Here is a 26,326-nt window from a genome sequence, read left to right on the forward strand (position 1 = left end):
TGGGCATCATTAAATAGCTCAGCTTGCTATAAACTGGTTTGGATTTCCACTATCTTAGCAGGTGATTCTGGAATAAATCCTTCATTACACGGTGCAGAGCATGGCTTCTCCGAATGCACAGTATTTAATTTAACATCAAGGCAGCAGAGAAGGTAATTGGAAATCGACGGTTTCGAGCGTGCCTGACAAAAGGGGTTTTGTGCACGCGGGCGATGCATCTATACCGCACTCCGTAGACAGAGAGAGTTCATCGACGCAGGCTGCTATCAGGGTAAAGGGCGCCCTCACCACCAGCACAATCCTAAAGTGGTTCTTTGCAGCGACCAATCGGATGCGAACATAATGCGGACCACTGGCTGGTGATATCCAGTTACGAGCCAGTGATATTCTAAAGCAGACCTGCACTCACTACACGGATGAGTCACCGATGACAGTGTGGTTGAGGGGGAAAAAAATCATTTTTTCTTCTTCTGGATATAGGAAAGAGTTTGGACGTGCATACATCATTACCTTGTTAACTCGGCCGCCAACGGCGCATCTTTCATATAGCGGTTAATTGCCTGCAAATACAACGACGGTTTCAATCGTCTGTCGGCGTTGTCATATTCCAAGTGAACTCTATCGAGGAAAGAAGTGCTTTAATTTTGTGTGTGAGAATATTCTCTTCGGAAGGTAAATTCTGCTGATTCAGTAAAGCCAGTTCAACCACCAGAAAACACAGTGCCTTGGGATTGTATTATTGATTGGCTCTAGTAATATCAGACTGATATTATAGTGGTCTCTGTTGCCGATTCTTCCTTCTTTTCCCACCCTCGGTGGTGAGATTTGTGTATGCCGTATCCAGGCTTCATTTCCATCAGCCTGTTGTACCATTGCTGATTCCAAATTGGTGTTGAGCGATACCACAAGTAAGGTTTGGACTCAACCCAACTATAGATCGTTGATGCGTGGATGCGTTTTGAATACCCATAGATTCCCCATACACAGCAAGCCACATCGGTGGTGTGAGAAGGTTGCTTTTAAGATCCACACGTGAAGGACTTCCTGGCCCCGCCAATGCCAGCCAACGCAATGGCCATGGCGTCCAAAGCTTCCACCCCAGATTCGGAGGTATCGGCCCCACAAGAAAACTGCTACCGCCTGGTGGTCGTCGGATCTCCGAAGGTGGGCAAAACAGCAATCGTCAGCAGATTCCTGAACGGTAAATTCGACGATCAGTACACACCAACAATTGAGGACTTCCACCGAAAAATCTACAAAATTAAAGGACATGTTTATCAACTTGACATACTAGACACTTCAGGAAACAATCCTTTTCCAGCAATCAAGAAGTTGTCAATATTAACAGGTGAGTTTTTGCACCTAACAACTCAACTAATATTTTCTTGGCGTTTCTATATTTTAAAACTTTCTGCAAGGTCGCAGAAAGTATTTAACTTTGAAGTGATATCTGTTCGATTGTAGAATGTGGGCTTTAAAAGAAAAGCTTCACACTGACTCGTGATACCGATAGAACCCCAACCCTTTTTAAAGAAAATGGTATTGACATGCGTAGTTGTTTTTTCTTCAAATCAATTTGGTTAAACTCTTTGTTTCCAATTTTAAACTGAACTGTTGTACTCAAGACTCGACATTTAAGAGGAGCAAAGCAGCTCCGTATTCAGTAAGCAAAGGGGCCATACAACACGTACAGTTGAGCTAAGCCAGTATGTTATGTCAAATAACTATTGTTGGTCGCTTTGCCTTCAGCAGCTACCATGTAATTTCACCCAGGTACGCAGCGAATTACACATTGTACACACTCGACGCTTATCTCATGCTGCGATCATTTTTTCAGAGATCCAGCGTGCATTTCAGATTGCAATTATTACAATGAGTAGTAGCATAATGTGAACATCATCACAGGTTGTGCTGGGGGGGGGGGGGGGGGGCAGAGACTCTCTCCACTGTATCCACTCCTCGTCTGATATCTTTTCTGTCAGGAACACGTTTTGTATTTCAGACGCGAAACTGGCTCGTGCCGATTGCCCAGGAACAAGCGGTCAAGACAAAAAACCGCAGTCTCAGTGAAAGATAACGTTAAGACATTGAATCCTAGAGGGATGTTTGGTGGTTTGTCTGACACATTGCTCTTTAAAGGCACTGGACTTGTTTGGGAATTTACAAAGACAATTATTCCCACTTGGTGTATCTTAAAATGTCTATACAAAAACGAATTTGTTCAAATTTTTACTCAATTGGTTATCGAAGTTGCAAGAGAATAATGAAAGAAAAAACAATCTTTGTCGCACAAAAGGAGGCAATTCTGGATTTATTGCAAGCGTAAACTACCCCCACACGGAAATGGCCAAACCATTGACGGCACGCTGTACAAATAAATACTATAAATATTTTACGGATTTCATAATGGTTATGCAGTATAACTGGGCCAGCTTTTGTCCAGCCAAAATCAATCACCGATTTTTTCTCTCTTCTGTTTCTGAAAAGCTCTTGAGCAACACGCGGCTGCTCACAACAGAGACGCAATTAATAGAACGTTATTCCACATGCCAAGAGCAATCAGTACTGAATTGCAGGTTTGCTGAGGGCGAGTCTCTTGTACGTGCATTTCATCAGCAGACACCCCCAGTTCATTGATCCGCGAAAGTCGGCTAAAATGTTGGCACAGAATCAGCGAGAATGGCTTGTGATGAGAGATACTTGCCATTTAGGTGGGTTTTTTTCGACGGGGAAAGATGATGTGATGTGTTTAGTTGGTCTAGTTTACCTTGCCGCAAATTATTGTGCAAACGGGACCAGAATACACGGTTGGAATTGATCTTTGAAGTGCACACTTCAGAATGTATAGCCATTAGTATAGTTGGGACAGTTGAACCAACAGTAGCATGCTAGGAAATTGTTTGAAAGACAAAATTACACAGACAGAATGAGACTTTTAATATAAAATGGAAATTTGAGAAAAGCTAATTGGTGGTCTCATTCTGGAAGCATTTCTCGAGTTGGTAATGATATGTCGTGTCTGAATTAGCGGCTATAGCTACGGCTAGGGTTGTTGCTAATGCCGCTCACTATAGGACATACTATAACGCAACGCACAATGACGGGGAAATCTAGCCGTAGCCGGAGCTCTAGCCGCCGCCAGCTCAAACATGACCTCACACTCCTTCTACTGAATGAGGGGATCCGGGTCAGTTCCGACCCAGGAGTGTTTACGGTGTTGACCTCAAGGGTCTTTGACATTTACAAACCGTTCCTCAAAAAGGCAACTAACTAAATTATAAGTTTATTTATTAAGTTTGTGGCTGGTTCCTTTTACTGTTGTGCTTTATTAAAGCAATGTATTTTAAAGTGTCTGTAATTGGTTAGTTCAGCAGAGCGTCGTAAAAAGAATATTCAAACTGTAAGTCAGCGAACGAAGTTGCTCGCCTTAAACCACAGCCGTTCTTGTGTTTCCAGACCCAACATCGAAACAAATTGAATTCACTCTCCTTATGTTAGGATAAGAAAACACATCGTGTTGAGAAAATCCGTTTTGCATTTTTAACACGGCGTGCTTCCCGCGGGCGGTGTATAGAAATTCAAATTTGACCCGTCCGGCTGTTTTGTTTCTCTCTCGTGTCTTTAAAGGCACTGGACACGTTTAGTTTACTGACCAGTATTTTCACAAGGTGTATCTCAACCGTGTGTATCAACTAACTATTTTGTGAAAGCTGTGGCTCATTTTGGTTTTCGAAGTTGCAAGAAAAAAAGTACGAAAAACACCATTGTTACACATTTGTGTGTGTTTTTAGAAACCTGGAAAGGGGCATCAGGGCAGGCCTGAAGTCTTTTTCAGATAACATACTTAAGTGAGAAATTACCTCTTTCTCAAAAACTGTCTCCAGAGGGAATCGTTTCTCCCAATGTTTATACTTACAACTGTTCTCCTTTGCTCGTTACCAAGTAAGTTTTTATGTTATTTTGAGTAAGTGACCAAAAGTGCCTGTAAGAGTCTCAGCTAGCCAGTGCTGCCTTTTCACCGTGCTGCTGAAGCAGGAGGGGACATTCATTTATAAAGTAGCAGACAAGGGAAACGAGCTAGCGGCAGATCGAGGACCGATTTCTGTTTTGTTGGCGCGAGGGCACATTAGTGAATGAGGCGTAACCCCGGAGACGGTGAACTGGCATGGCGGTCACTCTCACAAAATAGTCTGATCATATTTTCACACAGTACATTGACATCTAATTCTGCTGCATGGGTTTTAGCTAAGGGAATTAACTATAAAAGGGGACGGTGGTAACTGATTGGATTACCTTGCCATTTATAACGACCAATGGATAAAGGGGCTCTTCATCTTATCAGTAAAATGGTTGCTCTTCCTCCACCCCCCCCCCCTTCTTCTCAGCGGTCTGGCTGGATATGAGCCCTTAGTATAAATCCCTCCATCTTCACCAAACGTGTAAAACTAAAATACAACTTCATTTCGGGGACGTAGACCCGACGAGTGCAGTTACTGGTGTTTTCTGATAAACACCAATTCCATCCAAAGGGGTTGACGATTTTATTTCTTACATTTTGTTAAGCTTATATCACTACATGTATAGAGTAAGCATTTATTTTATTTTTATTAGGGTGTCCACCGTTATTGCTCAGGATTTTTCTCAGTGGCCTACTGTCATCGTCTTTCTAATTGCATTTTTCTTCGTTTTTAATACTCCATGACTTGTCCATGTATCGTGGAAAACGCATCGTTACGTCTTTGTCATCACAACAAACAACTGCCACTGATGCATGTATATGGCAATTATGATATTTTCTTCATTTCATAATGAGCAATACCACACTTGATCCCTGTTATTTGATTGGTGGTTAACTGTTGTGTAAACTGTTCCGACACTCAAAATATCTTTGTTGAAGGCCTATATTGATAAATATAGGACGTGTGGTACTGTTATATCGTACCTCGTAATTATTTTCTGCTGTATGCATCCAATTTTGTGTGGAATCCAACATGGGATATCCGTCTGGGAAATATAACTCTGGGTTTGTTTGAATAGTTTTTTTTTAAATAAAAATGCTGGTTAAAGTTCCATATTAAATCAAATATTTACCACCAACTCTGCATGGTTTGCGGTTAGTAAATAATGATGGAATTAATACAATCAAACATCGATGTCCGCTCATTTTTATAGCAAATAAACAATACGTGTTTCGAATATTTTTGCTTTCAACAACACGTATGTACATGAACAAAATAAAGGGTAGTGACCAATGAATACAATCTAAAAGAAAGGCTGTTATTTTGTCCTAATGAAGCTAAGCTAACTTACAGCATTAGTGGTGATCGTTTCGCCCCTTCAATTATGAGTGCTTGTAGCATTACAAAACAAATTGCCATAAATTGCAATACCGTACCGAGTCCTTAACTGTACTATTTTTGAACTCGTACACAAATTGGTGTTCATTGAGAACATCAGCTGTAACAAAAACAAAAATCGAACTTGAAAGTGCAAGGTTACTGATGTGTTTATGGAGGAAATTGACTTGGGGGACGGTGTAATTTTTGGCGGCAATTCGGTCGATACCTCCCACTTGTCTATCGATCGCTTTATGTACGTTAAAGCTTGACGACAATCGAGTTCAAGAAAACCACATTAAAGGGTCTATGTTGCGGAATGCGAGAACATACCGTTTTGCCTTAAATGTGCACTAAACTGTTTAACACACGGGGAGAAAATTGTGTAACCAAGATTATTTAGATTGTTTGATGATGACGTACCACAAAGTGTCTATTGACGTCACGCAACCTGAATACAAAGCGATTACCGGCTTTGGGAAGGGAGGTGAACGTTCGAACAGCTAATTCGAATCGAATGTTGTATACCACAACATCGTTTCGGCTGGTTTGAACCACATCAGACATAGTTCTTTGTATGGCAGGAAAACAGTTTATAAACTAAGAAGCTCCATAAAAATTGTACATATTGTAGTGGCATGAGTGGTGGTGCGTAAAGCACTCCCCTCTCAACACCGTGGCCCTGGTTTGAATCCCAACTAGAGCCATAATATAACCAGAGTTGTGCGTTGGTTCCCTCCTATAGGCAACGATGCTTCTTCTCTGGGCGCTTCGGTTTACCCCCCCCCCCGGGCAAAATCAAACACTTTCGCTCTCGGGCGGTGATCTGGCTGCTATAGGGGCGCCTGTACATGCCTAAGGCTGGTATATTGTTAAAGCTACGTCCTTCGCTTTACAGCTTCTCATCTGTGAGGGGATAATAATCATTAGCCTCCCAAATTACATTTATATCTCTCAAATCTCTCACCCACACATTGGCATTGGAAAGATTACTTGACAAGTGTATGGTGAGAGTTCTAAAGTATTTTTTCACCAAATTTTTGTGGATACATTTTTATATGGTTTCGTGAAACTCTTTATCGTGGTTGTTTTGAATTAATAAAAGAATCGGCTGTGTTACAAACCAACGTTTCGATCAGTATGATAATGATCGTTTTGAGAATAGAGGATAAACTGAGAGTAACAAAAACTTGTATTTTTAATTGAAATGTTCTCATGTATGGACTTTGTTTGAAAGGTGTCCGATGCTGCCAATGATCATTGATCCTGGTACGTTACTTGCTGAAAGAACTCAGTGAATCAAACACCAGTAATTTGTCAGAAGTCCACCCTTCTAAAGGAAGAGATTTTATAAACTTCCCCCAACAACACCAGACGCTAATTAAAAACATCAAAGCAAGGACATAACGCTATTAAAGTGAATGGGAGAGACGATATCTCACAGTAGATTACACCGCAGACAACCAAAGGCCTTCGGCTCAAAATCATGTTTTCTCCTCAAGTGACGGTCATTGAATCACTACCATTTGTTTTCTTAATGACTGCACTGATGTTGTAGCAGCCCCTAAGATCTAATCAGCTTTGCGGTCTGTAATTGAATAGGTCGTAATCAGGCGTGAATCATTCAAAGAAAATAATATGATTGCGATTTGACTGAACAAGGATATACTCTTGAGGGCGTCCTACTCAAAACATCTGGTGGTTTTAGGGGTCATTAAACAAAATAAACGAACAAACAAAAACAAACATCAAACGCAGAAGTCTAAAGATGGTGATTAGGTTGTTCAGTTACGTTTGCAACCCGTTAGTTTTCGTTTTAAGAAAACAGTATCAGCTTCCGATAGTTACCATTTAAATTAGAAACGGTATTTTTCAGTTCAGTTTAGTCACCATGTACATGACTTTCCTCTTGATATTGTCACTCATATCGCCTTTCGCGTACCCAAAACTCTACACTTTTGGGGTAAAGTTTTCTCCTTTCGAAAAGATATCCTTTGCAGCTTCTCAAACAATGTCCTTGATGTCCGTTGCCACAGCTCCGTAACTCGCTCCTGATAAATTGACCATAAAAATGCAACGAGCAGTCGGGATTGAAAGAACATTGAAATCATTCAATGCGGATGAGGAATGAGGTGTCCCCTTCATTTAAGTTGAGCATTTAACTTCAATGATTCGTGAACTAAAGACACGAAATTAAATATTAACAAGTCACACAGAGATGTAACATTTTGTTCAATTATATGCGTTAGTATCACACATCAACTGCCGCAGTTGTAGTTCATTATTAACAAGAACTTATTGCCAAGTGTCGTGCAAGATATCGTTGAACTAGCAATTTTTTTAAACTTTTGATGGAGACCTGCAAAAACAGTTAGTGGTACGTGGCTTAATGCTCCAATTTATTTTTATTGCTGTACATAATTATCTTTGATGCTCCAATAATTTTGTATCGATGTACATAGGCTATTTTTTTAGGGGAGTCATTGGGCGAACTGTAGCATGAGTTCCTCTCGAGGTGAAGCATGTTGAATAACCCTTTTCTCATTTAGCACATCCAAGCACAAACTTGCGCCGCCACAGGCAAATGTGTTGGGAAAAAGCGACTGCTGTGTCACGTACCCAATGTCATCATAGAACATACGAGCCGAGCTTGGAGTATTGACCGCACTAAGTATACGGGTTCTATTTTCAGTGCATACGATAACGGTCTTCGATTTTGAATTGTAAACTTAAAGTGCGCCTTCGGCCTGCTGGCGCTCTGGAGATGCAGTCCTCTATCCTTCGCTCACTCTCTCGCTGCAGCAGCCTTTGCGAAGCAATTCCATCCGAGTCAGTATAATTCGATTCGCCATCGAGACAGAAAGAGAATCACTGTATACAAAAAGGACGAATGGTTTGGGTCAGTTCTCGTCCCAGATTTGTGTTGCACGGTAAATGACGATATTGACCTACAAAACGCATGAACCCGTTGAAACGAACAGAAGAGAAACTACACACTGTGTTCCTCGCTATCTGAAAAAAAGAGTAGAACATGAGTAACAATGGAGTTGATTAAGCAGATGTCCTTGTGGATTTGTGCTGTAACTTACTCTATAGTTTTGGATGGGGACCAGCCTGCATCATTAAGGCACTTATTTCTGATTAACCACCTTCCATGTTTCGTTGATTTTAAGAGAAGCTGCACTTCATTTGAAGAACAACCATTTTCAGAAAACAATGCTAACTTAAATACTATGCTGGGTCAGTATGACACAGAATCAAAACGCCATACAATATTGTCAAACTAACACAGAAACGGATCATGCTCCTGGACCCGGATCCGAGTCCAATTTGGCCCGGATGTGTTCGGACGTATAGTTTTGTTGAAAAGGGTTTACATCATGTAATGGAAGATTTGATTGAGGCCTCGGAGTGAAACCATATATTAAACCATTTCCGCGTCACTATTTAGTATTACGGTTTTAGTTTTAAATTGTTTGTGGATGGATAAAGTAAACACTCTGGTGGACGAGGATGGAAGTTATACTTGGCTATCTTAACCAGCGCCAATATTCAGAGCAGCAATTTGTGCTTCCAACTTTTCTTGTCAGCAAACGTTATAGCTGGGACACCAGTCACAGATGATACTGTAACGTAATTTTGTTTAGTAACATCAGTATTCTGGACCCAATTTTATAGAGCTGCTAAGCAGCAATTAGTGCTTAAAAATGTTCTGCTAAGCAAAACATAGGATGCTAGTCATAGATGAAATGGTATGTTGACTGGTGACCTTATCCTGGTAATTTTATTCTGGTGTTATGCTTAGCTAGATGAACCCAGGGATGTACCTGCTCAGCTCATGTTATACAAATACAGCCTTTATCCAAGGCACATCTACTTAACATGCAAATGACACTTTTATCCAGGGTTTAAGGTATTATGCAAATGAGATTCCTCCGGCTACTTTTGGTTGCCCAGAGATGTCGTGTTTGATTATAAAACAACAGTCCGTCCAAAAGTCAAACAGATGCTCTTTTCATTATGCGAGACCATTATGTTAAAATGTGCTAAAAATAATTGGTTGCACTATATATACATCGGTCGAATAGTTTGATTAAGTGATAAATGGATTGAACATCAGAGCAAATAATCCTTTATTTACATTTTTTATAGGTATTTGTCGAGTTGTAATCTGTTGAAGCATGTAGAGGAACTGTCCTTCGACCATACGGTGAGCTCTATAGCCCTGAAGATTTGCATAATTTCTGTCAAGCTTAACCCCAAAATACACTCAGAAGGCCCACTCTAACATATGGTGCAACGTCAGACTGTGCGGTTAAAAGGAGAAAAGGAAATTTTGAAATTACCTGGTCAAGATTGCTTCGAAGCCAAGCGATTTAATAGAATGTTTTATTTAACCCTTGTTATAACCGTTGATTTCCGTATAACCATCTTCACTATACGCACAGACATTGATAATCATTATTTTTTGCTTCGTTATACTCGGGGAAAATACGAGACAGAAGTACATGGCTTTGTTTTAGAGTAAAATCTATGAAACGTGGACAAAATGCAAAACGTAAATTCATTGCGATACATCTTCTTTGCCCTATATACTGCTTTGAGCGGAAGAAGATCAGGAAAAAGTACAAGTAACGGGACATCGGAAGACATAGACACGTGCACGTAAATTCGGCGAGCGCATTTTAGCTTGTTTTTATTTGTGGAATGTAAAAGGCAACAAAACAAGAAATAAAAGACAATTCGAAATATCCATTACAGGTTCTTGAAGATGACAGACCGATCGGCTTTCCAATGATGAACGACGCCAAATAAATATAACACAAAAGTCAATTTTTATAGCAGACCATACAAGTACAAGCTGTGTGAAACACCATACACGAGTTGACATTAGTCAACCCTTCATTTTAAAGAACACATCGGTCATCGGTCATCAAGACCCATATTGGAAAAACCTCACGACATGCTGCAGAAATGTAATATTTGTGCAGGTATTTCTTTCTGATCTGGGGCCAATTTCATAGAGCTGCTTAAGCAAAAGTTTGCTTCAGCACGAAAACAGCTCGCTTATTTTACACACGTTACTGGCCAAAATTTCATGCCATATACATTGCTTGTGACTAGTATTTAGCTGTTGTTTACTCAGCATAAGAATTGAGTGGATTCTTGGCCGGTAATCTGATTTTACTAAGCAAGGATTTGTTTGCTTAAGCAAAATTTTGTGCTTAAGCAGCTCTATGAAATTGGGCCCAGTCTTTTGTGATCTTACAGTTTTACGATCTCGATTTGGCGTTTCTCTGTTTGGCCTATATCCACAGACGTCAAGATGTTAGCGTTGCGTCAAAACAGTGCAATTTACGATTTCAAGAGGGCACACTTTTTGAGCGCGTTCAAATTAAGAAATGTGTCAAATAAAGACTATTTCGGTTTGATTTATGACATGTTACTTAAAATAGTAGCGGAGTGTCGGTGGCTATAAAGCATTGAGCTGCGTTTATAGTCAACACACTATCAAATAAATATATATATATTTATACATTTACGATGGTTGACTTAACACGTATAAATGACTGAGCTGACCGCTGCTAGGAAGTCAACTCTCCCTGAATGAAATACAACTTATAGTTCATGCCTTTTATATTTACGTGCAAAACTACAAATTAAACAAAGAAGTGACAATTTTGTTCACTGAACTTTGTGATGTGTACATAACTGTATTTTCGTATTTTTATGTTAATCTTTTATTGATCAATGTGTACTTCGTGTGTACATTATTGTAACATACATCTTTTCTGTAATTTATACCCGTTTGTCATTTGAAATCATATTTCTATGTTTTCAAAACAATTGTGATAAATAAATTCTATCTATCTATTTATCTGTTGAAATTCTCAATACCGTAAAAGAAATTTCCCGCAGAGAAATTACTTACTTTTTTTTGCCAATTATGGTGTTTTCATGCCCCAATTAGTGCTTAATACTATCCTTACAGTAGATCGTTCCCCAACAACAAAAGCTCACTTTCTCGCTTTATTGTAGCCGTAACACTGCCGCAGGGGAGCCCTTTCAGGCGTGAAATTGCTATCTCCTGTTGTCATGGTAACGTAGTATTCATAACAATCACTTTGGCAATTTTTCCGGGAATATAATTCACCGATACACACTGCATGGTATAGTTTCAATAATGACCACAACACACAAGGTCAGGTTTAGGCTGGTGAACACAATATCGGCACGAACTGACCAGCCCCTAAGTGGTCAGCCAGCTGATGGTCGATCGTGTCTCCCTCCTCACATAATAGACATTTTTATAATAACGATTTGGCGGTGAATCATACATAATGATGAACTCACGGCCACTCGGTGTTCTACTCTGCGCTTTTCTTGATTTGACCCGTTGTCGTGGATTCCACGTCAACTTGTGCGCCAGTTTTAATGACATCGATCGTGTAGTGAAGATTAACGGTTGGATTTAAAATAAGATTCGATGCACGTGCGTGTCAGTTAGCTATTACAAGGACTGAGGCTTAACTACTGGGAGAGAGATTGGTTTACTGATACTGTTTCAGTCTCTGATGGTGTGTATCAGTGGAGAAATACAGATGGACGGCTGCTTTAAATAACCCAAAATGGCTGACTGAATGACGTGATGCTTACACTAATTACTTTCGTGAAGTTTATGTTTATATATGAAATGCAGAATATTGTTATAAATTGTTTGAAATGTCAGTTTTCTTTTTACATTTGAAACGTGTATTTTCTAGAGAGTTCACATTTTACAAGAATAATGTAGGAATCTGAGATTACGGAGCGTTGTGCCGGATCGGCGCATAGTATTCAAGCTCTGACGTTTACAAAAAGTGGGTTCGAATCCCGGTCAGGCCGGTCGTAAAACGTGCAAAATATAATTGCGTTGTCCACACAGGTGTAATTGATATGGTATGGACTCATGACAACAAAGCATTGGAAGAGAAGGAATTCAGCTCTGATGTTTTTGTTTCATGGCAATCACCTCATCTTTACATTGTTTTGGCAGACATTGGTTTTTTACTTTAACACCCTATGGTGTGAATTTTGATTCTCTCTTCTGGTGTCAATTTTAACACCCAAGTATTGCAGTGTATTCATCGAGAATGGTTGTCAGAAAACATTCCATTCCTGAAATAATTTCAGGTTACATGCATTTAGAGAAAGGAAATTCAATTATAAGTTATGATCATTTTAAAATTAATATTGACATACCCTAAAGTTAATATTATTTTAGAAGCAATACAAATAATGTTCTCTTGTAATTCGTCGACAAGTCCTTTTGTGCTTTCCTCCCACGAGACATCTTCGGGTTCTATTTGTTGACGTACAGGTAGAAATGTGAATAGTATGTACAATACACGAAGAATCGAAGCTAGATCTCCCAGTGATAGATATTGCAGTTACCCGCCTTTACACTCTAACAACGTGATGGACACAATCCTCCTGGGGGTGAAGACTTGATTTCGATCGGCATTCGTCAGAATAAATCTTCGTCACAATCTTGGGCGGAAGACAAGATCGGTTTACTTCTTACACATTCTTAATCTTAACCTCAACGAAGGCATTGCGCATAGCAGAAAACAATTTTGGTCGAAGGCTGTATGTTTGAATAATGTGGGCATACTGTAACCCAAAAGAATGAGCTGTTATGAACAATGGGTTTGTGTTTAGTAACAATGTAAGATAAGTTAACCAAGACTACAGGTACGGATTGCTTTCGCAGAAAGTGTGAGGCAATTTGAGTTGGCTAGTTGTGTCCTTTTAAAGATGTTCAGTTGCAGTCTTTTTTGTCCGAGTCCCTGTTTTTCCCTGTATGGTCAAATGATTCGATGCAACAGCAGTGTATTTTCTTTCATTATTCTCTCGCAACTTCGATGACCAATTGAGTCAAAATGTTTACAGGTTTGTTATTTTGTGCATAATATGTTGGGCGGGACACTGCTTCTTGACAATATTACCGAATGCATTCAGTGCCTTTATAACGAACATGACGTCTAAATTGGTCCTAGGGTAGCACATGTACTCTCTCGTTAGTGACCAACTAACCTTTCACATTGTGCGGGAAAATGAATTGAGGAACGGCAAATTTGTCCTTTGCTGAGCGTCGTGACTGCGGCAAACACGCAAAGAAACGATCGAGGTTCGGGCATGTTGACTTTGCAACTGCCCGGCTACGTGTGCGAATAATAAATGAGCTTTTCCTTCTTTAATTTAAAACTAGTGAAAATGCAGAGATGGAGGAGATGGTTTTCTTCCACCAGCTGGACGCGAAATACGGTTCGAAAGACAGCAGCAAAATGTGGAGATTTTAGTGGAAAGACTCACGTAATCATAATCAAAATGAAAAAGTCCCTTTACCGGTGTCAGATGCAATTGTGTCCGCCATGCAATACTGTCCGCTCCGGACACTTTTGCACATGCAATCGTGTCCGGGACTATGCAAGACTGTACATGTTTGTGCGCGCGTAAGCGAGCGTGGATGCACTGAACCGTGGCGTATTATTAATGATTGCAGCAAATACCCAACGGCCGAACATTTCCCATGTCATTCATGACGTGCACTCAGCTTGTTAAAAAAATGGCGAACGTGTTCCGTCGACCAAGGGCGTTTAATTTACTGCAAGGACGGTTTTGCACGGGGGCGGACACAACTGCATATGCAAATGTGTCCGGGCGGACACAATTGCATTATGCAGCAGCGTCCCGGCGGACACGATTGCATATGCAAAATCGTCCGGCGGCCATTATTGCATATGCAATAATGTCCTCCGGATAGTATTGCATAGAGGACGTAATTGCATGCGACACCGGCCCTAAAATAATACTGTAAGACCATTATGAATAATGTGGGTTTGTTGTTACATATGCTTGACATGCATTTGCTTCATTGATTGCTTTATCTATACAAACAGGTGTCCATTTCTTTTGTTTTCGGAGGTATTTATTTTATGTAAAGCTACGTGTGGCAAGATGTTTACGAGAGAAGTGTTCCTATATCTACCTGTCCTTCGTGCATTGCATTGGGTCTCATTAGTGAAGGAAGGTTCATGTGCATGATTTATTTTTAATCCCAATGATAGCGTCTACCCACGGTGTCGTATATGATTTCCCCCTGCAATTATCTGTAACAATAAATCATTCTGTTTGCAGGTAGGCGACAAGCTTGTAACAAAGGGCGCCCTCGTTGTGCATGGAACGGATAGTGCTATTGCCGCGGTGTCTATGACGTTAGAGGTTTAGCTGCACGTTACGCGAGTAGAAAATTGTGAACGTGAACGTCAAAAATGGTGTCGCTTCTAGGTGACTTCGCCACTTTAGAAATTAAAAACTGACCAGCAGCCGATTTCACGAAACACTTAGATACCATCCCGATTTAAGACGAGCAACTCATCCTAACTGGATGGGTTCACTGCGTGCAAACGTCTATAAAAAAAATGGAACTTAACTCGTCATACGCTCTAATGTTAGATGAGTTTGAAGAAATCGACGGCTGACGCTTTTGTGGCAAAAAAATGCGCGCCAGGCGAATTTCTTGTGCTGTACAATTAAAAGCATGAAAGATATTCTCACACTTGCAGTGTAAACTGACGCGGAAACTCAGTGAATATTAACATTACACCGAATCGGTACTCGGAAATCGATCCTGGTAAGTCGATCTAAACGCACAGGGCCTAGGACCGATGGTACGATAAGTCAATTTGACATGTACATTTTTAATGCAATACCATCTCATAAATACTGATAGCACTTTTTATAAAACTGCAAGAATATCTTATCACTTATGCATCATTCTGCATTTTGTAGCAAAGGGTGCATTAACTACTTCAAGTTCCTAAATTGAATGCAATTTATATCTGAGCAATGAAAGTCACGACCAGAAAATCTCATTCCAGTGCAGATCTACTGGAATCATCTGTTCTTCCTCCGTGAACAAAGTTCATCAGATTTATTTCATCGTTCTCGTCCCCTCTCTCCCTTCACGGTTGCCTGGGTGCACAAGGTCACCATGGGGGCTTTACTCCATGCATCCCAGGGGAGTTCATTTCAGTTCAATCAAGCAAGAGTCACGATGGTCTCACCCCCCCCCCCCCAATGCCGTAGAGTAATTGCTTCTCTAAACTCCCTTGTTTTGTGACGTCATACATTTCCCATTGCTCTGAGTGCAACATTAACTTAGACCCATGTAAACACAAGGCATAAAGCTGACCGGTGTGTGTGCCGTATATGAACATGTACTAGCTATAGATTTGTATATAAAACTGGTTGAATATCTTATCACTGTAAGGACATTCTTTATTTGTAGCAAGGTAGTTGCTCTACACTCCCTTTTTGTGTGACGTCATTCATATCCTACAAGCCATTTTTAGATATGGTGGACACATCGTAATTGCCGTATTCGGTTTGGGTAGATCTGTCTGTATAGACCACACCAAACATTGTACTCCTATGGTGTCGGGCATGTGTCGGGCATGTGTCGGGCATGTGTCGGGCATGTGTCGGGCATGTGTCGGGCATGTGGTCAGTATGCTCATTTCTGCTAAACAGGAAGGGTATAATAGGATTCGAGTCATTGCATGGTGAGGTATCAATATATATTTGGTTTGCGGTAACACCATGTGTCTATCTACTTGTCAGGTAGAACTTGTTCTTAGAGAACTGTCTTGTTTAATTCTACCGCCGCGGAGTAGATTGTTCGAGGGTATTGTAGAAGGGTATACTTTTGGTAATTATTGTCAAAGACCAGTATATCCTCACGTGGTGTATCGATCACAAAATTAATATACATTAAATAGCAAACCTGTGGATATGTTGGCTAAATTATTGGTCATCAAAGTTTGAAGAAAATAATGGGAGTCTTCTGAACCCTTGTAATATAAAAAATTATACAGCCCTCCCGGCCCTGCATGGTGCGTTGAGCCGCGTCACAATGAGACCAGTCCCAACTAAACGACAGACCAATTTAAAATAAGTACTGTGTCAAGATTGCGATCAATAAGTAGTCTTCAAAAGTAATCGAAGCATGTGAACAAATTCCCAAGCTGTAAAAATGGTTTCCTCGTCCTGCAATCCGTTTAGTGTATGTGTGTTATCACCTGGCATAGATGACGTGTGTTATGTGAGCTTGTCGAGGGATGGTGGTGCATCGCATCGTGATATTGCACGCCCTCAATGGGTTAAGCACGAAAACAGACTGGATAAAAACAGGTACTTGGTTTTCAAAACCAGTGGTTTCATTGGATAATAGCCTTGAAAAAACGTGAAGTGACGTAAGCTTGCTTGATATGTATGTTTTGATTGGTCCGAGGTGACGTTTGGCAACTTCAGTTTTGGCCGTCTGCATAATGAATGCAGGTGAAAGGTGGTTATATAGACGTGGATTGACTTAGGCTTGGGGCCACTCTCTGGCGTTGTTCACGAGCCTCGATGTGTGACGTCATATGTTCAGGCTAGCTGGAAAATTGCTTTTCGTATGCTCTGTATTGACGGCATCGATCCCAAAATAAACAACGCTGGTGTGTATACAGTCTCTGACATATCGCCCCCTGCATGTTATAACACGCCATGGTTATCTTGCACTTGGCGAACCTGCACACCAGAACGTGATTGGAATACAATTTGTCGTTATTATAGATTTAATTCCTCAAAAACCATTTCCATGGAAACGGTTGAAGATGCTTCCAACATTGATCCAACACAACTGTCTCAGCCCTGCCAGGTTCCCATGTATACACCTGGGCAAGTGAAGCGATTATGGTCAGGTGCCTAGCTTAAGAACGTCAGTGCCATGGCTTGGAATCGAACCCACCAATCGGAACTTGAGTCATCCGATTCAAACTTAGACCACTAGGCCTCGAGACGTAACATAGTAAAAGTTGTAGAAAGTGTGCATTTGTTGATCTGTGCCATTTTAGCAAGTTTCACGTGCTATGCGCAGAAGTATGGTAACAATGGTCGTTGCCATCTTACAAAAAAGGGTTTCCATTGTCCGCGCCAAGCCAAGTTTGAGAACAGCTCGTTGCCATTGCATAAACAAGTTGAGGGCTGTCTGCCAAGCCTCGGTTTGGAACCACTGCTATAGAAAGAAGGATGTTTTCGTGGAGGTTGCAGCAAACGTTTTGCCTGATTTAGGAATAAGAAATGCATCCCGATCACAGTCTCCCGAGGCAAGTGATAGAAGACGCCAAATCGTAATTGGCACACTTCTCCCAAACGCACCTAACACCGTCTATACACATCTCAAGCGCGAACTAGGTCCCACTTGGCCTAAATATTACTACATGTGTACCGAGTCATGGCGCGGCTCACGAACTGTAAAATTGTCTGTTGGGGGTGTATCGTTGTCAACCTCGTGCATGGTTGTAGTCAATATCCCTTTAAAAATGTCATGTGACCACAGTATGATTCACAGTCTTGTCATACTGTGGCCACCACTAGTGTGAACAAAGTGTAGCTACACTATAAAGCTTAGCACAACAACATTTTGCTAATCATTATAAGGTTACCCTACAGCTGCCATGTCATTTGTACACTTTTTAACTGATGGTATCCTTCTCATTTCTGCTAAGCAGATTTTTATAAGCAATAAACGCAGCTCTATGAAATTTCTTCATGCATGTTGCGAAAAAGTTCAACGAACCCATAATTATGACCGATCCAACATGAGCATAATAAGCATACTGCGAATGTATTGAAATTATATCTGGTTGTAATATCGACTCAGTGCTGTACTCAGCTATGCTTATTTCAAACTCGGTGAGGGTTTTAGAGGAAAATATCTCACACTTCCGTGAAATATAATCCTTCCCACACAGCAGAACAATGTATACGTGTCCATTGATACTTTCCATAGATTTTGGGAAGAATAAACCCTCCTCTGGAGTATATTTCAATGAATTCTGTAAGCTTTATGTTCATCATGACTTCCCTGTCTTTTCTTCCCAGTATGTTGAAGAATGAAGTGGGTACAGGAAAAACAAATCCAATAGAAAAAAGACTTTCTTTGTTTAGTTTTAAGCTTCTGCTCTGATTCTTTTATTAAAGGAAAACTTTATTGAGTTTCGAAAGGACAGAATTCAGATGCACACCTGTGTGAACAACACATTCTCACCAAATTACATATTATTCATAAGAAATACTTTTTTTGTGAGGTGTTTTGTGGAGACAATCATCATGTGTGTATTTTAATTTTGCAGGTCGACTTCGGACCTTGGTGTGTGGGGGTGGGAGGGTAAGGGAGGGGGTGACACTACCGCACGGCACTTGTAATATTTCCATGTGGGCCATCTCGTCTGTTTATAGCCTATTTCACTCCACTGCAGGAGGAAAGCCTCTTCAGAAATTTTCCATTTTACTCTATCGTGCGCTGTCTGTTTCCAAACAATGCCACAGTGTACCAAAGAAAAGCCGTAGATAAAAAATCTTGTAGACGATTACTTTTACTATTAATAATTTTCAATCATAAATCGTCATATCATAAAAATTTGTTGTCGTTACACTTCTGCGTAGATATGTTATCATTTGTATGCAGAAATTCTTCAGCGGCTCTATAGGGAGTCTCGAATAAACAGTGCCAAAGGTGTTATGATGACATTATAAACAAATCATTCACAGTTAATTCCTTTCAAGTGGACTCAGAAAAAATGGGGTTTATTGGAAATGCTATATCTTGATATGGCTGCTTCTATGGACCACAGCCTGCCGCATAAAGTTTTTATATAGCTCTATCGTCTGCTCATGGCCTTGCATTTTTAAAGTAAAAAATCTGTCTAAAAAACGGCGCAGGCAAGATTTATCGTATGATGAAGTCACATAAAATAGGACAATTTTTTTAAACTTTGTTCAACCGATATTTTTACATAATAAGATATTCATGTTCTGGGCCATTTTCAGAAAGCTGTTATAGCACAAAAAATGAAAAGTAGGACTAAGAAACTATTTTACTCACGAGATGGCTTTACCAGGCCACACATTGGAAGACCGTTTTCAACTGGTTTCCTGTATATTAATTTGCTCAGCAAATAGTGTTAGTTGCTATTATCTGCTTGAGCAGCTTTATGAAATTGGACCCTGATCTCACCGGGCGTCGTAAGGGAAAGGGATTCCACTGTGTCGGCAGGGTCCACAATACGAGGCCGCTTATGTTATGTTGAGCTTTTGCTGGGCCCTATTCATGCACGAAGCACTCTCGCCTTAAAATCATGATTTCAACGTCAGTGTTAACGAAATAAATGTTTTTCAACGATTCTGGATAATTAAAAACAAAAAATCGCAAGAACTTTCTACATGATACACCAGCACTGTTGCTGCTTTAAATTATGTTTAAGTGTCTTAGAAATGAGAGTAAGGACAAACATTACTTAAAATATACGTGCAGTCAGAGTAAGAAGATTTTACAGATTTTACAAAGTTTGTTTTACAAGACATGATAGCTTTTACCCTATGTTAAGCCATACCGTAGCAGAAGCACATTGCTGCACTTAAATCAGATTGTCAAATCCTCCCCTTTAACGCTCGAGCCTCTGCGATATGAAATCTTTCAAACGAAGCAATTTCACGGACTGTGTAGCGATATGGCTCACTCAACAACCGACAACCACTGAAATGCGCTTGTAAAATAACCCCATAATGCCCGGAAGGGACGTGTGGTGAGCCAGCTCGACATGACAAGGAGTCCGTGTGATGAATTTGCATATTACAATCAACCTTTTTATATAGTATTTCTTTGTTTTTTCTCTCTCTGTGTTGAGAAATCTACACTTGTGGGTCAGGCTGCCGAAAGAGTCTTTCGTAATTGAACAAAACTGGACAATTTACTCTGTCTCTGTTTTGACATAAATGAGCAATACTAACTGCCATAAGGAGTTTATCATTTTAATATCACAATTAAATAGTATGTACCTCATGTCAGTTTGAAGTTACTTGATTGCACGTAAAATAAATTGTTTGAAGCAGCTGATGAGACTTAGAATTAGAGGAAGTTACAAATATTTTGATGAAATCACCTTCTTCGGACGTAATCCGTCGCGACGGGAAAATGTTTAAGTTGTAACTTCAAACCAAGATCTCTATTGACTGGGTGAGGTGCGATACAAGAAAACCTTTTCTGTGTTATGTAGCGCCCTCTGTTCACGTAATGCATTTTGAAAAGGAAATTGTCTGAACACTCGGGATTGATCATAAAATACTATACGACGGCAAAAAGTTACTGGCAACCCGAATAAAACTATTGACAAAAGAGGAAGATTTCCATCATAGTACGTCAGTCCAACTCTATTTGCTTTTGTCCATCCCGAAACTTTACTTTAACAATTTATTTTTTGGTTTTATTTTCAACAGGAGATGTGTTCATCTTGGTCTACAGCATCGACAACAAAGACTCGTTCGGTGAGGTGCAGCGCCTACGCAAACAAATCATGGACACTAAATGCAGTAACGGTGCCAAATCCGTCCCCATGGTGATCGCAGGCAACAAGTGCGACCGCGAGAGTAACCGCCAAGTGAACACGGACGATGCCAAACGGGCCTTCGATTCCTCCAAGAAGTGTACCTTCGTGGAGACGTCTGCTAAGAAGTTCTACAATATCGACGTTCTGTTCAAGGCGCTGTTCGAGAACGCCAAGATGCCCAGTGAGATGAGTCCATCCCTTCACCGGAAGATCAGCGCGAGCAGCAGTCCGGCACTGAAGCCGAGCAGCAACGGTAAGCTGGCCCTCAGGAGGCGGTTAAGCGAGGCCTGCGGGATGGTATCTCCAAATGCCAGACGGCCCAGCGTCCGGAGTGATCTCCTACAGCTGCGGTCCAAGGTACATCGCAACAGCCAAGACGAAGATGACGAAGACGATGACGACACAAGCAGCATGCATAAGAAACTACGCAAGATCGCCTGTTGTATACAGTGATTTACTCCAAGAAAAGTATTTCCAAGATGGCACCCGATCTGGAGAGACGCGAGTGGACACGTTTTTTTTGTATTCTCACATGAACCCTGATTTGTATTATTAAGACACAATGTTAATTGTATTCTAAGAACCCAGAGCCTTATTTTTGTCTCACAAACTGAAGTCTGAGTACTTTCTAATTACATTGTGTAAAAGGGCGCTCAACGTGAGACGCCTTCAACGAGGCTATGACTTATTAACGTGGACAGAAACGTGGGACCAGCGATTTTGGACGTGCACCAGGTAAAGACGAACGCGTGATTTTTTATCATTGACAGATTTTTAAAATTAAGAGCACACACATCAACATGATGTGGTCTTGGATAAAAATGTCCCAGGTGTGGATAAAACATGGGGTGCTTAGGGTTATTAATGGGGAGGGTATCTTTTTGGTTATGGGTCGTGATCGTTTTATGCGGTGAATTTTCCTGTTTTGATTTGTTTGTTAGGGTGTTTTGATTTGTTTGTTTGTTTGTTTGCAATGATTGTCAAGTGTCATGTAACTTGAGGAACCACAGGCCCAGTCCCATGTGACAACATACATTTATCATGATGTGGCCAACTTGGTTTTATGTTTTGAAAATGTAGTCTGGTTAATTTTTACTCACCGCGCGACCTTACTCACAGTATATCAATAATCAACCCCAATCCCATGGAGAGCAACTAGCTCCATGGTGCAGTGTAGACCTACCGGTGGGTTGAGAATGAGGTTGTTAAACAGTTATCCGATGTCTTTTAATACCGTCCATGTACTTTACCAGTATTTACTTGGAGTAATATAGTTCGCCAGACTAAAGCGATGTTAGGCCTCCACTAACAGTCTACTGTCACCATTGTCCAACATAAAGGTGTTGTATTAATGTTGGTAAGTTAATACGTCATACTACGGTTAATTGTGGAAATTATTCAGCACTTGTGCAGTGGGTTTCCATATGGGTTGGTAGAGGGGCTATTTCTTACAATGACTATGTCTGCTCAGTGTTCTGCTACAACGGCTCATAATGTGCACCAAGTTCATTAGAACAAACGCTATATTACGTGAATTTCAGCTGTAATAACCAGTATTACGAGAATGTCAGCTTTAACGGCTAGCATGACGCTCTATGTGTAATTACAGTGTAGCATATACAAGATCAAAATCATATAGCGGGTTGCATTAACTGCTTCACATATACACTTAAAACAGACATTTGAAACAGAGGTAAAAGCATCTGAAATTATTACCTAAATTCCAATAAGTTTAGTAATTGTTGTTTACCTAAAAACCGGAACTGCCCCAAGGTTTACTGACCCGTTTAGCTCTGCATGGTGGCGTCACTAAAACTGTTAAGTTAATTGCGTATACAAAAAAATAATCAAAAAATTAGTAACAAGAACGCAGTTGTTCCTCATCAAACCCAAACTTAGCAATGACACCGACAAAAAATGGCTGCCCGATAGTCAACCACTATTATGTGATGTTATCATCTAGAATTCCCTCATCATATTGAACACTGCGGAAATCGTAAACGGCACCAGAGCAGCGGGTCGACATTTGACTAAAAGAGAATACACGTGTTTTGTTCTTCGAGCGATGTCTCATGTTTGCGATCCATGTTCGATTCTTTGGAAAGCTGACACGAGGCATGTACACTGACCCTACTACGTGATACGACTGCACACTATTACTGCGACTCGGAATCAGTCGTTCCGGTGTCCCAGGGATTTTCTGTCCTCCGGAGATTCACATGAGCTGGATGTGGATGATTTAAAAGAGGGCGCTATCAGAAGCAGTGTGTACACAGGCCCTTTTCGAAACCACAGCTTCGGCTCCAGATTCGGCTCAGGATATATAGCTTGGCCCCGCAGTTGTTTTGACAATATTGCGCGTGCTTTGCGTACGTGCTCAGGGCTTTACATACTAGAAGACTGAAGCCGAATCCAAAGTCGAAAACCGTGGGTTCGAAAAGGGCTATAGGTTCGCCATAGGAAACAGAAACACTGAAGGGGAGATTCTCCTGCCACACCGGCTCAAGAAGCACGACAGCCGTTAGTGTGCGCTTGCGCTGGGAAAAGTCAGATACCATAAAAAACATTTTCGGCTAGAATTTGTTTTGACAAAATATTATGACGACAGTATCTTTTTAACAAAGATATTTTTGTATTTCGGGGGAGGGGCGGGTGGTGACACCGACGACGACATGACAATGTTTTACGTGGACGGATGACTTGTATGACATTAAAACAGACTTTACGATGGGAACTGCGTTATGGAGAAACTATAATATATTTAAATACATTTGAATATATGAACATAAAGTGCAGTATGCTCGCTGAAAGAAAGAAACAAAAGTGTTCAACATTTCAATCAGTTGTCAATAAGTAGAGATTGTCGAACATGCTGCAACTCAGCAACGTATTTAAGACACGTGACACCTGTGGTAATATTGTCAAAGACCAGTCTTCTCACTCGTTAACATTATGCACAGAAACAGCACAGAAACAGAAAACCTGTGAAAAATTGAACTCATTTTGGTCGTCAAAAGTTGCGAGATAATAAAACAACCTTGTCACACGAAGTTGTGTGCTTTCAAATGCTTGATTTCCGGACCTCAAAACCTAATTCTGAGGTCTCGAAGTAAATTTCAAATATTTGAATGGCAAATTACTTCGAAAACTACGTTACTTCAGAGGGAGCCGTTTCTCACAATGTGTTACAATCAACAGCTCTCCATGCTTGTTATTAAATAAGTTTTTGTGCTAACAATTATTTTGAGTAATTACCAGTTGTGTCCAGTGCCTTTGAACTCACGACAAATTCATGCACCAGACTACCAGCATCGATTCAGTCACGTGGTTAGTTCTAGATGATTCAATCGAAATATATTATGTGGGTTTACTAAAAACACACATGAAAGGTGCTTTGCTTGTAATGTATGATATTGTGTCAGCGGCCAAATTTTATAGAGCTGCTTTGCAGAATATGCTTCCTTAGCAATGTATGTGAGCAGAATACCAGTCACAAGTTGTACATTTGACATGGGCCGAATGTCATAGAGCCTGTAAGCACAAACAGTTGCTTAGCATGAAATTTCTTACTTGAAAAAAAATCCAAGATTATCAACCTATTTTTAATTTGTTGCATATTGCTTGTTACTGGCATGTAGCTGTTGTTTGCTTATCCTGAAAATCACGTGGAAATTGGTTGGCAATCCTGTTTTTGTTAAGGAAGAAATTTCATGCTAAGCAAATTTTTGTGGTTACAGGCTTTATTAAATTGGGCCATGGTAGTTTGGACGGGAGCCATTATACTGGTGTGCAGCTCTATGAAATGGGCACTCGTTTATGATTATGTGACGTCATAAGTCTTACCCCAAAGGAGGCTATTTGGGATTGGGGGCGTCCGCCACCACTTGCAGTGGCTGCGCCTACGCGGCCTCGTTTGGGGTTAGATGGGGACTCTATAAGGGTGAAAGAGGGGTGGATTTGCTCGAAATTGTATACAATGTACACAGAAAAAAAAACGAACAAGTAGGGCCATACTAATTGCTAATACAGGGTAAAAGTCTGATGTTATTTTTTTCCTAATCCAAGTTTATGTATCCACTTTTCCCCGAATTTTGGAGGGCAGTTGCCCCCTCGCCTCCCCCCCCCCCCCTCTAGACCTATGATTGTACCGACGACTGTACTCTTCTGGAGACAATCTGCCGATCCAAAATTAAGGGTGAAAAACTCCAACATTGATTTTTATCAAGTTGTTAAGGTTTTGTGACATTGTTGGGTTTTAGAATACTTATTTTCATACAACTTTCATGAAGTTTTTAACTTCCTCGGGTCGAATCATGTCGAATCATTTGTACCTGGCAACTATATTATTGTTCATATTTTGTTTGGAGTTGGGTTATTTATTCGCTCCCTCTTTCTTTCTTTCTTTTTTTCGCTTTTTTTTTGGGGGGGGGGGGCGGGAGTCAGACGGGGGAAGACGGGAACTTTTTGTCACGTGGTTGACACTGGTTGTGCGGTTACCGACAAACACAATAAACCATTACTCCCGACAAGAACATCACAACATATGAATATTTGTCTAAGTTGTGGACTTTCCTTCATTGGATGGGGGTAGTATCTGCTAAAAAAAAATTTGCAGTAACGTTGTGTGACGTTCTCTCGACTTACGTATTACCCACGTGACTGTGACGTCAGATTCTGGTGATTGCCAACTGGATAGACTATTGTAATGTTAACGTAATATTGTCATTGAATATTTTTGCCAACATGCATTCGGATAATGTTGTAATAAAATGGTTGTATAAGCAAAAATGCTTACTTGTCTTTTTCTTTTTAGTGTTGTGAATTAAAATTGCTTTGGGTGCCTGCAGCTATAACTTAGTGTCATAAGCCCCTCTAATTAGCATGATTGGCGATTAGATGACGTCAGGGGCTGCAGTGGAGCAGAGACGGATCCGCTTACACGCCTCTCTTAAATGCATGATGTCATAATTCTTACCCAGAGGCTCATGGGCAAACGTTTGGATTAGCATTATGACGTACCTCGTGAATGAGAGAGGCGTATAAGAGAGCTGTTTCAGCAGAAAACTTTCTGCTAAGCAGAAATGGGCAAGTTGGCGGAATAGTGGAACCTATATCCCGAGTACACTTCCGTAGTATTTTGTACCCGCGGCACCGGTGTCAGATGCAATTGTGTCCGCGATGCAATACTGTCCGCTGCGGACACTTTTGCATATGCAATCGTGTCCGGGGCTATGCAAAAACCGTCCAAGCAACCTACGTATATGCAGCATAGATATTCACGTATTAGTTATGATTGCAGCGAATACCCAACGGCCGAACATTTCCCATATTGTCATTCATGACATGCAATTAGCTTTAAAAAAAAATTTTTTTTAAATTGAGAACGTGTCCGTTGACCAAGGGCGTTTAATTTACTACAAGGACGGTTTTGCACGGGGCGGACACAATTGCATCACGCAGCAGCGTCTGGGCGGACACGATTGCATGCAAAACCGTCTAGCGGACATTATTGAA

General features: G+C 40.7%; 1 protein-coding gene across 1 annotated transcript; it reads left to right on the plus strand.

Moving 5' to 3' along the window:
- Positions 1-420: 420 nt before the first annotated feature.
- Positions 421-22,659, plus strand: LOC117293051 (dexamethasone-induced Ras-related protein 1-like). The gene is made up of 2 exons (XM_033775264.1): positions 421-1,348; positions 20,703-22,659. The coding sequence occupies exons 1-2, from the start codon at positions 1,057-1,059 to the stop codon at positions 21,263-21,265; spliced, it is 855 nt and encodes a 284-aa protein (XP_033631155.1). The 5' UTR covers positions 421-1,056; the 3' UTR covers positions 21,266-22,659.
- The last annotated feature ends 3,667 nt before the right edge of the window (positions 22,660-26,326 follow it).

The sequence above is a fragment of the Asterias rubens genome, chromosome 7, assembly GCF_902459465.1.
Source record: "Asterias rubens chromosome 7, eAstRub1.3, whole genome shotgun sequence".
Taxonomy (NCBI): domain Eukaryota; kingdom Metazoa; phylum Echinodermata; class Asteroidea; order Forcipulatida; family Asteriidae; genus Asterias; species Asterias rubens.